This window comes from Lepisosteus oculatus, chromosome 12 (genome assembly GCF_040954835.1).
Source record: "Lepisosteus oculatus isolate fLepOcu1 chromosome 12, fLepOcu1.hap2, whole genome shotgun sequence".
NCBI lineage: Eukaryota > Metazoa > Chordata > Actinopteri > Semionotiformes > Lepisosteidae > Lepisosteus > Lepisosteus oculatus.
Window position 1 is genome coordinate 14,480,573 of NC_090707.1, and position 14,141 is coordinate 14,494,713.

General features: G+C 36.9%; 1 protein-coding gene across 1 annotated transcript in view; it reads right to left on the minus strand.

The window, feature by feature from the left end:
* Positions 1-14,141, minus strand: part of LOC102694164 (adenylate cyclase 10) — a 25,336-nt gene continuing 11,195 nt past the window's right edge. Inside the window, exons 14-32 of the mRNA XM_015359032.2 lie at positions 12,712-12,904; positions 12,473-12,559; positions 11,310-11,590; positions 10,843-11,036; positions 10,600-10,734; positions 10,118-10,399; positions 9,401-9,718; positions 8,985-9,048; positions 8,215-8,428; positions 7,988-8,128; positions 7,248-7,408; positions 6,224-6,380; positions 5,415-5,619; positions 5,226-5,322; positions 4,666-4,781; positions 4,250-4,367; positions 3,682-3,877; positions 2,976-3,164; positions 1-376 (exon numbers count right to left, since the gene is read on the minus strand). Coding sequence (XP_015214518.2) covers positions 143-376; positions 2,976-3,164; positions 3,682-3,877; positions 4,250-4,367; positions 4,666-4,781; positions 5,226-5,322; positions 5,415-5,619; positions 6,224-6,380; positions 7,248-7,408; positions 7,988-8,128; positions 8,215-8,428; positions 8,985-9,048; positions 9,401-9,718; positions 10,118-10,399; positions 10,600-10,734; positions 10,843-11,036; positions 11,310-11,590; positions 12,473-12,559; positions 12,712-12,904 — 3,382 coding nt within the window. The 3' untranslated portion in view covers positions 1-142. The remainder of the gene's footprint in view (positions 377-2,975; positions 3,165-3,681; positions 3,878-4,249; positions 4,368-4,665; positions 4,782-5,225; positions 5,323-5,414; positions 5,620-6,223; positions 6,381-7,247; positions 7,409-7,987; positions 8,129-8,214; positions 8,429-8,984; positions 9,049-9,400; positions 9,719-10,117; positions 10,400-10,599; positions 10,735-10,842; positions 11,037-11,309; positions 11,591-12,472; positions 12,560-12,711; positions 12,905-14,141) is intronic.

The window sequence follows — 14,141 nt, forward strand, 5'->3', positions numbered from 1 at the left end:
TGTATTTGTTGTAAATTAATTATATATATATCCTATTTTTAGTTTTAAAATAATTATTGATCATATGCAAAATATTTAGCTTTGTCACATACCAGATAAGGATTTGGTTTAATGATAATTCATGGATGAGTAGAGAATTTAGTTATATGTCATTGAACAGCAACTTTGCATCTGTTTTTTCAAGAGGAGGAAACACAGTTGAGCCTTCATGTGCAGGGCCAGGATCAGAGGCTTTATTTTCAATGCCTGTCAGAAGATACCTGGTGTTGGACAATTCATCCATTTCCATTTCCGCTGCTTCTTTCCAATCTGGAATTTTCATTGTTGTTTTTAACCACTGGTCTGTAGGTTGTCTTAACTGTCCAAACCATGAGTCCTTAAATGGTACAAATACAGAAATTATTACATTTTTTTTAAACTTCAAGTCTTTCAAACTTACTATGACTTGATCTGCTATAAAAGGTTTCTTTGATACATGAAGTAAAGACTTTTTCCAAATTAAAAAGATTACACAATAGTATAAATAAAATATGTTTTACTGTCCCATAATATGCAAATTGATGACCAAGCACTCACGTAGCGAATGCATTAGACTGGGTAAGATTAGACATCCTCTGTATTTAGAGTACTTAAAACTAATTTCTTATCTTTACAGATATTTAAATATTTGAAATGCTGCATCTTATAAATCAAAGAGCAGACTTCTCCCAAGTTGTACGTAGCTTTTCACTTCTTGTTTCTTCAAAGTAAACTTTGTTTCTTATTTTCCTTGTGTTCAGTGATTTGGTAAAACCACAATTAAGTCAGAATACAGACATAATTGAGATCAGATTGATTTACTGTCTTAACGTGCCTGGCTGACACAGTGATACCCTGATGATGGGATCCCCCCCACACACCTTCTTAAGTGGGATAAGCCAAGGACCAAGTAATAGGTTTATTCCATTCTGAAAATATAAGAAAGAAAACAAAACATTGTGTTTTCTTTCTTCTTTTTTTCAGCATGAAATAAACCTATTACTTGGTCCTTTGCAGCCTACGCATGCTGGCGCAGCTCCCCACCTGAACTACTAAGCCAAGGACCTATTGCAAGGGGAAAGATGTGGTGTGGGAAGGGATGCAAAATATAATGAACTAGGGGGTAAACAAGAATCATAATATTTTTGCAAATTCAAAGGCTTCAGTGGACAAGATAAGAGTTTGCAAAGGAACAAATAAAGGTTTATTCCATGCTGAAAGGAAACACAACGTTTCGGCTGTGGAGCGTTCTTCGGGTGGGAGCAGCCGAAACGTTGTGCTTCCTTTCTTCTCTATTCAGCCTGGAATAAACCTGTACTTGTTCCTTAGCAGCCTACACATGGTGACGCAGCTCCCTACAAGATTAGATTTGACCTCTTTTTAAAACTGAATTTAAGTAGGTTGGTCAAACCCTACTTAAGACAGAACACAGGTGTAAATTAGGTTGATTTATTGACCTATCTGGGCTGAGCCAACAATCATCTGACCTTAAGGATGAAACTGTCAGAACCTGCCAAATAATTAGGCCCCCATAACACTAATATAGAATTCTTAATTTACAAAGTTTCATGTAGGATATGAAAATAATATAGTTATTAGAAAATACAAATATAAGGGAATATGACAGATCCAGTGTAAGCCTTAGTATTGTTTCATGGCCAACCAGTGAGAGTAAAGAGGTTGGGGCATGGCGCTGTGAATAATACTGTTTTGAGTGAGGAAGAGATGTACAGGGAGTCAGCATTTGCATTGTACCACTTCTGGCACTAAAGAACATCCAGAAAATGATGAGGATTATAAAACATAAATCACAAAGTGCTGGCGAGGAATCATAAATGGGAATTGGAGATCAGAACTTTTGCAAGGCTGAGGCGCGGGTGAAAGCCACACAGAATGTACAGAGAACCCATTTTTAGGCAGTGCCTGGCAGCCTTCGGAAGACCTGCATTTTAGACATTTTAGTTTTTGGATGGTGATTCTTCAATGAGCAGCAGGGGATGCTGCACCAATTCAGAACCAATGTGTTTGGCAATACAGCCAACTTTTGTGGAAACTGCTGGCATGTAACTACAGGTATTTCCCAGTTCTTGTTGATTAACAGACTGTTGGATGGGAGGAGAGAGATAAGCAAAATAAATATGTCTGGAAGGACTGATTGCTGAGTCTAATTGACAGTAATGCATAAATGTGCTTGGCCCAGGCTGGTCAGTGTTCTTCATTTGAGAGGACAGATGACGTGGAGAAACAGGGCTGTCAGGACTATTGATAAGAGGGGAGTGTAAGCTGATTCAGAATGGGAGTCCCATAGCAGGTAAAAATTTGATGGCAGATAGCTAGCATGTGAATGGCTTCCTGCTTTTGATGGCCTGTGGAGTTTGCGGATATGAAAGATGAAGTAGGAATTACGGTTTACAGTGAATGGAAGAATGGAGACTGAATAAGAACTTTGAACACAAGAGTAAGTCAGCAAAATGGTTTGAGTACCCAGGAGTATGAATTAGTTGCAGGTGAAAATGGTTGAGACATCTCTGAGGGACATTTTGGACTTGGGTGCAATGCTAACATAGTATCTGAATGGATTAAGTCAGATTTCTGGCTCCAAGTACAGTACCAAAAAGAGAAGAAATAATGATGAGACATTTTGCAAAACACCGAAATCTGAAAAGGGAATTTGAGAAAAATTACATGGTAAGGTCTCTTTCTCAAGAGGATGAGTGCTTTCTCGTATTGTGCAAAATTAAGTGCAAAAATGGCTTGATCATGATATTTATATGCATGTAGAAGTGGCCGAGGTTAAGGTTGGACTTCCTCCCAAAGTCCATTTTAATTTAATTTAAATTCCATTAAATTATTGTGAAAGTATGAATAAATTCTGAAAATTCTAATGAACATACTAAAAATACTTTTTTTAAGTCTACATTTCTGTCTTTTCTATGAACAACACTAACAGTACTGACCTCACTTTGCTTTATCCAGCTCTCTTCTAACTTATTTCCATGCTTCTGACTCAGTTCTGAACCTTTTTTCAAAAGGCCTTTTGCAATGCTCGGTTGTCCAGACATAAGGTATACATATGCTTTTAGATGCAAAAGCCTGGGAAAGTAAACTTTGCTGGTTGCATACCTTGCCTTGAAATCATGAAAGAGCTGGAAATAGGGAACAAAAAGCATTAGAAAAAGACTTTAGCAGTTTTCTACTTATGATTTAGAAATATGAAATCTAAATTTTAAATGTCATTGAAAGTCATGCTACCAACAGATGAGTATCCTTTGTTTTGTTTGTAAAAATATAATCCCCAATTAATTTCCTGTTTTTGGGCCATAAATTGAAATGATATATTTGTAAAGGAACTCACACAGAGATACTGTACTGTTAGGCCACCTATATTTGTCTCATACTGCTTTTTGGGGAATAACAATGTGATTACTTGGTTACTTTGTAGAATCATCTAAGATATTTTGCTGAAACCATTTAGGGTTCTTTTTTCTCCAAATCTTATTCAATTGAATCTACATCTAGAGATAGGGATCCCAGTATCTCAATAGTGGGTTGTACACTGGGGACCTGTGGATGTTCTGCAAGCAAAAGCCTATTTCTATTGTACTAGTACTTTGAAGATTATCTGCTTACAGTATTAAAGAGCTTTCATTTCAGGAAAGTCACCTTTTGTGTCTTTTGGTAAATCTTCATCACATGTTTATTCTGTTCAGATAGAGCCTTCCTGAACACCAAAACATGACACTCCAGAAACTTCACATGTCCATTTATGGATTGTAGAGATGATGGAGCTTGACAAGCTAGTCCTCTGGCTTTCACATAGAAGAAACAGACTCTATCCCATTCGCAAATCCTTGCATACCTGTTGCAAATACAAATTGAAGTAAATTAGAATACTTGGCTGGCAAATGTTGGAACACGTTTTTAAAATATGACATGTAGTTCATAGGTCATTACTATGATATAGAGAGGAGCTATATCACCCTGTAACTCACAACTAGCAATCCACTAAAGCTAACAAGGTGTGAGCCGGCCAGCACCTAGATGGGAGACCTCTTGGGAAAGCTAAGGTTGCTGCTGGATGTTAGTTGGACCAATAAGGAGTTCTAACCCTGGAGTCAGTGTGGGTCCTAATGCCCCAGTTTAGTGACATAACATATAGCATATGTTTTTAACAATATTAAGCAATAAATAAATCCTGCTTGAATTGACAGTCACTAACAACTGTACGTACCACAGTGCAACAGATGAGTACAGGTCCAACATTAAACTTTTGTCTACGACAAGAGTCGGGTCAGAATCGGCCTCTTCAACAAAGTTCAAACACTCATCAAAGGATTTTAAAACAAATCCTAGAAAGACAGTACACATGTATTGCAAAAGTTGCCAAAAGCAGTTGAGCATTTTTCAAAATCCCACATTTTCTAGAGAAAACAAAAGAAGATTGAATTAATTCCTAACATTGTGATGTTTCCTTTGGTTTTCAATGTGATTACTCAATTATTTGTGGCCTTCACATAAAATGAATAAAGCAGAGCATCCTAAATGTGAAAATTATGTAGTTAATTCACATTATTTAAGAAACAATGACTGACTATAGTACAGAATAAAATATTACTTTAAGCTTGTAGCCTAACATGCTTACTGTACCTGTATGAAGTAGAATATCAAAACATGCTGTATAGAACCAGCCTTTGGCTGTACTGTTGAGATTTGAATTTGCCAGGTATTCCAAGGTTTGAAGCAACCTAACACACTCAGGGAACCTACAAGCATGCAAGGAGAAGTCATTTCAAAAACAAGAAAACCAACATTTACCATCATCTTTATCCTGATGAATGGTATCTTATTTACATATGGTAGGATTCAGAAATCTCTGATATTTTTTTTTACTTTTGTGTACTGTTTCGGTTATATGGGGGCATCCGTGTGGAGCAATGGTTAGGATTCTGGAAGATTGAGCATTCAAGACCCAAGTGAAACATTGTGAAGGTGTTTCAACCAAATTGCTCTGATAAAATTCCGTGCTGTAATACAAATGTAAGTTACCGTACTTTACCAGCATCACCCAAATAAGTAATATTACTTTTTTCTTCCATTTGTTCTAAATCAAATTTCACAAGGTTAAAGTCATATTGCAAGTCCTTATAACAAATTTTACTGATTGTAATAACAGAACACAACAATATATACTTCATAGATGGAAAAACCTGTAGGTCAGTAGCAGAGGTGTATACATAAAGGAGATAGTACACATATCCAGTCCTGGTTTGTTGAGCAATTTTGCAATTTTACAGGCCCGAAAACCTGTGAAACAAAAAAAGAAGATGAAGCCTAACATTACAGTGTTACTGAAATTGTATCTCTGAAAAGTTTTGTTATGGTTCAGCGGTATTTACCATATTCAATTGATTCACTTAGTTCTCCTGAAAATAGTTTGACAGCACAAAGTGTTCGCACAAAATAGCTAATTAGCACTACTCCTTCCATTGTATGTGGTAATTCAGCACATTTTGCATACAGGAGATTTTCATATCGTTTGCGTTCACCTTCCAGTCCCATAATCTGACAGTAGTGAAAGTAATCAACAGAGGAATGAATGATCTGGGAAAAACATCAATAAAGAGAAAAGAGAGATATGAATCATGCCATTAAACTTGCTTGATACCATCTTTAATTTAACACTCTGAGGTCTGCATATTACTATAATACAGTGAACTACACATAATATGCTGTACTGTACATTGCTTTACATAAATAAATAAGGTATATATAGGAGATACGCATATAGTCTGAAGCAGTGGGAAAGCTATCCAATTTATTATGTTCTATTAAGTAATAGAAGAGCAGAGCTTCTCACCATTGTGCTATGCTATAGGAAAGAGGTCTAATGTACTTGACCTCACAAATGCTGCAACTGTTGGGAGAATATTCCACTGGCTTTGCTGAAGGCTGCAGCAAACTTAACTAATGTGTCTCAAGGGTGGAACATTGCAGCAGATACAGTTAACTGCTCATCACATCATATGCAGAGCTGTATTAACTTTTGGCTAAGTGGTCACATACTGTATCTCCATGAACATTAAGTGGAACTGACATTCTACTAAAAGTGGACTGACTGACCACAATTTATTCTCCAATTTCCCTGGTAGGGGAGTATACCTACCAGCTCCTTGTTGTCAATAGAGAGGAAAGGGGTTTGACAAACCTTGTGTTCTTCTGCACTGCGTTTAGCAGAATTAACTTCCATCACAATGGCAAGTGAAGCAGATACAGTGTATTTTGGTATTTTTGCCATGCAGCTTATTTGCGAGATATAGGATAAACAACAAATTTGTTCATGCAAAACAGCTAGCTTTTTCTCCCTGTTGAGAAATGCACAAATGTTAATGAAAAGAGTAGAATACAAATACAAAATTGCAAAATAATTGTAGTTCCTTTTGGTATTACTTTAATTTCTCATGGCTCAGTATCCATTCCATATCGGTTTTGTGTTAAGAAAAGTGTTGAGAGATTGAGGCCACGTGTGGTCTTTTTCTGTAGCATGAATCTGTGTTTAGGATCACCATACTAAAAAGCATTCCATAGGGTATTAAATGATGTAGAAAATGTGAAAGACTGAGGTGTACTGTTATTTTATGTTTTTACTCAATATTCTGATAGTGCCAAAATTGTCATCAGACAATATTCTAATAATATTTATGGATTTTCTTCCAACATGCAATTTTCTGTTCATCTGAAAAACTAAAATATGGATTTATCTGTCTGTAATCTTTCCAATTGTTCCTTTCATTACTCGTCATTATTTAATTCCAATTTGTGATGTCATCCTCTTGTGTGTGAGCTGCAGGTCTGTTACACAGCACTTTCAAACTTCTTCTTTCCTGTATCATTTCATACAGAGAGGTTTAATGTGGAATTTTAATCAGTAGTGGTAGTGCCTGAATAGAGTACCAAGACAATGGAACAATCAGATTGAAAATAACCTTTCATTTTGTGCCTCAAACTGTTTCATTTTGCTTGGTAACTAACTTTAATTATGTGGGGAGAGTAAAACACACCCACTATTGTGTTCTCCTTTTAATTTGCTAATAATTGGTTAAGCAAATGATTTATTTCAAATCTAGTTTTATTATTGGGATTTCGCGAACATATCCAGTTGTTTTCAAATGCTGACCACCATTAAAAAATACATATAAAAAACATATATATACATTAATAATGACCCTTACACCGGTGTTTCAATGTGCTTTGATTGGAAACTCTTGATTTTCTCAATGATGCACTTCAGTGACACAAGAATTCTGTTCTTTGGGAGTCTCCTGTTTAGCAGCTTCAAAGCATTCAAGAACATCTCTTGAGCTTCTTTGATTTGCCCAGTGTTGAACATCACCTGAGGAACACAAGTGTGAAAAGTCTGTTACCAATGTAGCATGGTACCCCATGAGAAGACTGCAATGTCCATAAGGCTGCCACTAGAGGCCGCCATACACACAGTCTGTAGCAATCAATTTGGTCTATGTAAAGTACTGTATACAGTATACAGTAGTACACCCGTGAACACAAAAACATAAACAATTGTTTTATTAGAATACAAGAATTTCCACATGTGTTTTAGTTTTCTAAAAGGGTTTGTCTGAGTTAGAGTATTCAGAAGTATTTATGAATCATTAGCTAGATTTAGTTTTTTCCTTTTTTTGCTTTAATTAATCACAATATGAATAAAGCCTGGATAATCGAATTACATCTGAGCTGAAGTGCCGATTTTAAAGGTAACTGGATGATAATGGCAACTAGAAAAGGAAGTATTTATCTACATGAAAATGTCAAAAAGCTGTCAATCCAGTAAATTAATGTATAGCATTTGTTTCTTCAAATTATTCTACAGAGAAAAATATGAATGATCTACGGTGCACCATTATTTTTTTGCCACTGACAAGTTCAGAAACACAGTTCAGACACAATACAGTACCTCTCCTTTAAGACGATATACACATGCCTTCTCAAAGTTTGTGATTTTTATTTTCCGTTTTGTCTCTGCTGTTTCAAAAGGAGCTGTCCCAGCTTTCAGCAGGTCCAGAATAATTGTGGCTTCATTTAAATATGACAAAGCCTGTTGAAAGTCAAGTTCATTTGATAAAAGATGAATTAAAAGCCAAGATTGTTTTAGAAAGTTCAAATAAAAAAAATGAAACACACCTTCAGATTGTTGGATAAAAATGATGCTGCAGCAGCTGTCTCTAGCAGATAATAAAATGTCTTTGGAACATCGCCCACGCCCATCCAGTGTCGTACCATGGGAGATAACACACATTCCATGATCTCTGCACATCTGCAGTGTTTACAGCTCTCCTCCACTACTTTACAGTCATCCAACTTGCTGTCTAATTTGGTCAAGAAACTGCTCTCACAACTGCAGGGAAATTGGCGTGCAAAATGTATTTTTAAAGTTAATCATAAATTAAATAGTATAAAAGACAGGAGATAATGTATTCTGTTTGTTTTACGTACAAAAAAACATTTGCCAATGAAAAAAGAACAAGAATCTTGTTAAGATGGGAAAAATTTAGCAATTTAATTGTGCTTTATACAAGCTTAGAAGTCTAACTTTTTGAAAATGTCCATTTAAACAGTTAATGTTCTGATCTAACTGGATGGGACTTGTAAGATTTTTTTTTTTTCCAACATGGACATAAAGTGTTAAGTGTTGCTTTATTTGATATACAGGATTGGCCAGATCCAGCCCACTCAGTCCCAGCAGAGTTGGGCCAATTCTGCACCACCACCTGAGCATTCCTAGTCATAGTCTGCAGTGTGTGTACTATAGAGCCTTAACTGCACTCCAAACAAATGCCTTTAGCACTTGAACCATATGGAAGCCCCCATCTGTTAAGTTTTTTTAAAACATTTGGTAAAAATCATAGCATGTCTGAACCCAGGTTGAGCCTGGCACAGGATTTGTTGCCTACCTGCTAGACTGCATAGGGGAAACTCTGTTGTTTGTCAAGGATGGACCAAATATCCCAGAATTCTCTAAGTAAAATATGCAACAGGAGCTATTAAATACAGTACAAATATTCATTTCATTTCAAGGTCTGCTTTTTATTTGGTGCTTGTCATTTCAAGCATAAGTACCAGATGGTATAGAATATAAATCTACACATTTACTCAATATAATGTGGTTAAAATAGAGGTATCTATTATAATATTGGTTAAATAAACAGTAACCCCTTAGTTAAGGGTGTTTATTTACTAAAAAAAATGTACAATGTCTAGAGAGCAGGTGTTTTTTTAAATAATGTTGTTTAACTGGAATTAGAAATAAGTAACAGCAAAGTCTGCTCTAGGGAAAAATACCCTTCCTTATTATTTTTGTGTTGCTTACCCCTCTGATATCTCTGATGCACCTGTTGTGATGCAAAATTGTAATCTTCTGCCTGTTGCTTGTTTAAGACATCAGGGCTGATTTCAATGATAGTTGACCCTATAGCTGCCTTATGTCCAAATATAAACTCATCACCCCCACAGCTATTGCATCTATGGGCTTGTTTCAAAAGGTACCCAGCACATTTACAGTGAATTTCTTTTTTCTGATCCTTAAGCCACAATTCATATGCTGTTTCCTTCACAAGAGTTGTGGAAAATCTCATTACTTTGCATTTCCACACAGAGTCACTTGGATCAGAAGCCTTACTGGGGTGCTCTGGTTAAAAGAAAAAAAAATAGTAATTAATATATTTTGCAAAGGAATGTTTTGTTTTGCTTTAAAAGCTATTAATTGTACTCCGTGTTATACTGTACACACAGCATTTTGATATTTTATGTCTCACTTTCAAACTTTCAATATACTGTGCAGATACAGACAAATTCTGTAAACATTTGACCATATAATATTTTGGAATGGAGTGAAACAATGTTTGGTCAGGGGCAGTGTGAAATATTTCAAGTGATTTTTTGAAATTTCCTTTACCTTACCAAACTATCGTGAATGTTAAATTCTCCAAAGTAATCAATACGTAATCCCAGATTTTATTGTTGCACATGCTACATTGTAGTTTCTCTCCTGTAAAGTTTCTATGGTATGTATGAAGTGGTGACTTACCCTTCTCATCTTTTTTGTCATCCAGTGGACAAAAGCAGTCTAACATATCTGAATGCTCAGTTTCTTTTGCAAATGGATGCCAGGTTTCTGTATGTCCGGAGGCACATTCAAAAATGTGTGACCTGAAAAGTGAAACTAGGGACTGGTTTAACTTTTGATCCATCACCTCAGGCAATATGTATTGAAGCATCTGAGTGGTAAATGTGTGCCCAATTATTGCTGCAAACTTAACAACCATTTGCTCTGCAGGCAGCATGTGATCAAGCTGAGACAGAGCCATGCCTGCAGTACACAAAAAAGTAAAAAAAATGGAATAGTATAAAACTCATATCGAGAATAATATAATTCTTGCACTTTAGGTGAATTACATCAGCGGTTCCAAAGTGCTTTCAGTAAAATTCTGAAATATGACATATGAAAGAACAATTCATATTGAGTTTTATTGATATTTAAATGTTTCAATATCAAATGTTTAGTGATACCTTTCAGTGCAAGAGGAATTGGGATTTCGTGCAGCTTTGCTGCTTCTCCAATGTGACAGACAAATTTGCGGTCAGAGGAAGCTTTATCAAGGGCTTTGACCTTCCGGGTTTTTAATAGCTCTGTCTTTGCAGAACCTATGAAGAAAGCATAGCAAATAAGCACATTAGTAGAATTGGTAGTAGGTAAATCAGTTTGCTTTCAAAAACTTCTTCTGACAATTCTGTTAAAATAGCTTTTTATACCTTCTTCAGGATTCCAAATCTGACTGACTTTAGATTTTTTAATGACTATTTGTGGTTCTGGAAACAACATATCTATATCATCATCTTCCTCTTCATCATCCATTTCCTCCAACACAATCACAGAACTTAAATAGAGGCTCTTTAACACTTCTTCACAGTAGTATGGAACTCCATGACTTCGTTCCACCAGAAATCTAAATTCAATTTTGTAGGAAAGAAATTTTTTTGAAAAGCAATGCAAATAATAGATTAGGAAAATGTGTACAGTATATCTAGAAATTCCTATAAGCATCATAGAGGGTGATACTGATGCTTTCTGTCAGTTCAATTGCAAATTACTGTAACTCTAATTACTGTAACTTACTAAAAAGAAACCAAAGTTAAGAGAACACATATTTTATTCCTAGACCATTGTAATAGCTCAGAACAATCTTATTCTAAGGGGAAAACAAATGTATTCAACTTACAGTTCCACCTCTCTTGGAATTCTGATGACCCCCAGTATTTGACAAGCTAGCTGTGCAATTACAGATGCCTCCAGCCCGGACAATTTCACATACAGTGTTCTGGGATTTCTTATCACTTTGTTAGCTGCTGGAGAAAGTGAATTCTGGAGGGGCAAACGACGCAGTGCCATACTCATGAAGACCGGAGTTTTCTCACATGCTTCCTTAATGAATTCCCATGAAACTGGATCAATATAATGTGCCTCATCAATAACACACAGGCATGGTTCTTCTTCAACAATCTATTAGAAATGGAAATTATAGCAGAACATACATGCATATGGAGTATTCTACATTATAAATTAGAAGAGGTGGCTGAAACAGGACACAGTGTTAATGAAATTCTGATAGTATTTGAACACGCGTTAATGAAATTCTGAAATTTTCCGAACAAGGTCATACAGTATGCTCAGAAATTCTCAGATCCGTGACCTGGATTTGACCCTGTCCTCCAAAGATGGCCCATTAAAGGGGAAATCTGGTGAAGATAAAGTAAAGCATACTGGTGCAGAAGAGTTTGTATTGGCAACTCAGCCTGTTTGATACAGACATAAGCACTAGTAATGCGCGGGCTGACTCACACTCGCGGGCGGGTGCGGGATTACACACGGGTCAGGCGGGCTATGGTCACAGAAAAGGTGACTCGCGCATCACTATTGTTTGGTGTAATTTCTAATGGGGCGGGTTCGGGTCAGTACTTTTATCATTTCAAAACGGGTCGCTTGGGTGGGAGTTCGTTTCTCACAAAGAAAGCCTTGCAGCAAGAGTTTAAAATCACCGATATCTGGGGTTAATTTTTTATCCTCACTGTGAGGAGGGATGTGCAGTAAGGGGGTTTGAAATGTTCAACGTTTTCAGCATATAATAATGCCAATTCAATCATAAAGCCAATTATAATGGGAAGAAGGAAAGATAACACACAAGGAATATTAAGGCTATAATCAAAATTGGCAAAAATGACTGAATGAAAATGGATGTGTTAGGATCATTTATCCTTTGTGTGTGTTACAAAAGCTCTACATTATACAGTATGTCTCAGCAATTAACAATCTAATTTCTGGTTTGCACTCTACTGTCTTCATCACCACTCCTTTCCCTTCTGAGTTATGAGAAAAGATACTGACCATGTGAAATACATTAATAAAGAATGTCTTCATTTGCTGAGCTTTATCCTTTCCTTCCAGAAGAGAGACTTTTTTTGAAAGTGGAAACTAAAATGAAAAAAAAAAGAAATATACAGTAGCGAATGTTCAAATATTTTAAAAATTGAGCTATTTAAAACTTTTGATTGTAAGACATACATTGAAAATAATATCAAACAATCTCAGAGCGTTTACCATGCTGCAGATACAATTTACAACACCTTAACAAGAAGGAGATCATTGAAGAAGCAAAGGTAGTCTTGCTGGTCAGGCTGCCTGATCTTGCTAACTAAAACCTTTTCACGTTCAACATAGCTCTTGCAGTTCGACACAGACAGTAGATGTGCCATTAGGGTTTGAACTGTGTAGAATGGCTGTTTGATGTCTGTCTTTGCAAGCTCAAAAGAAATAACTCTGTGAAAAAAGCAAACATATTGGATTTAATGTTTTAACAAGCTTCTGCAACACGTACTGTAGTAGCAAAGGAACAAGTAATAGGTTTATTCCATGCTGAAAAAAAGAAAAGAGACAACGTTTCGGCCGTTGAGCCTTCTTCAGGTGTGAGAGAGACAAGGCAGTAGGCAAAGGTAATGTAGCGGGAGAACAAAGGCTGGGAGGGAGGAGGAGTGAAAGGCGGGAGCAGGGGACAGAAAGAGAGGCCAATCAAGAGGTGTGAAGTCAGAATAGGTGTAGAGAGGTGTGAAATGTAGTCTGTCGTTAAGAGAAGAGAAGGGGAAATGTGTGATCCTAGCTGCAGGATAAGTTTGGTTTCGGTTTTCTGATGTATGAGTTCGGAAAACCGTCTTTGAGAACAGGGACGGAGAGATTAGAGTGGTCGTGGGTGTCAGAGGTGAAATGAGAAACAATAGGCTTGGAGAGATCTTTAATCTTCACAACCCTGACATGTTCTCTGTAGCTGTCTTTGAGTCTCCTTCCTGTTTCTCCAATGTAGATGGCTGGGCATTTACTGCAAGAGATACAATAGGTTGCTGGAGGTACAAGATGCCCTCTGGGTGATGCGGAATTGTCCTGAGGGGCCTTGAATGAGTGTGGTGTTGGATGTATACTTGCAGGTGAAACAGCGAGCTCTGACACCTGAAACAGCTCTGAAACAGCGAGAACCGACCTGAAGTACTGTAGTAGTACCACTCCCTGTGATTCTGTAATGAGTATTTTACAGAGTATTTCATAAAGCAGGCATACTGTAGTTAATATGGACAGCATACTGTATAGATCTACAAATATTTTCAATTTTTGTTTCTCAAAAAATCAAGCAGCAGGGGAAGATATTATTTGTATTATATTGGTATTAAGGTATTATATTATTGGGATTAAGGTATTATTGTATCAAGCAGTAGTTAGCATTGCTGTCTCACAGTTCTGGGGCCCTGGGTTTACTATCTCTGTGGAGTTCTCCCTGTGTTCATGTATGCTTCCTCTGGGTGCTCCAGTTTCCTCTCGAAGTCCAAAGAAACATTCAGTGAGGTTAATTGGCTTCTGGGGAAAGTGGCCCTAGGTGTGAGTGTGCGCAGATCTGTGTGTCTGCCCTGCGACAGACTGGTGTCCCAGGGTATACCCTGCCTTGAGCACGTTCCTTTCTGGGATAGGCTACTGCTTCCCCCATGACCCGGAATTGGAAGAAGGAGTTATA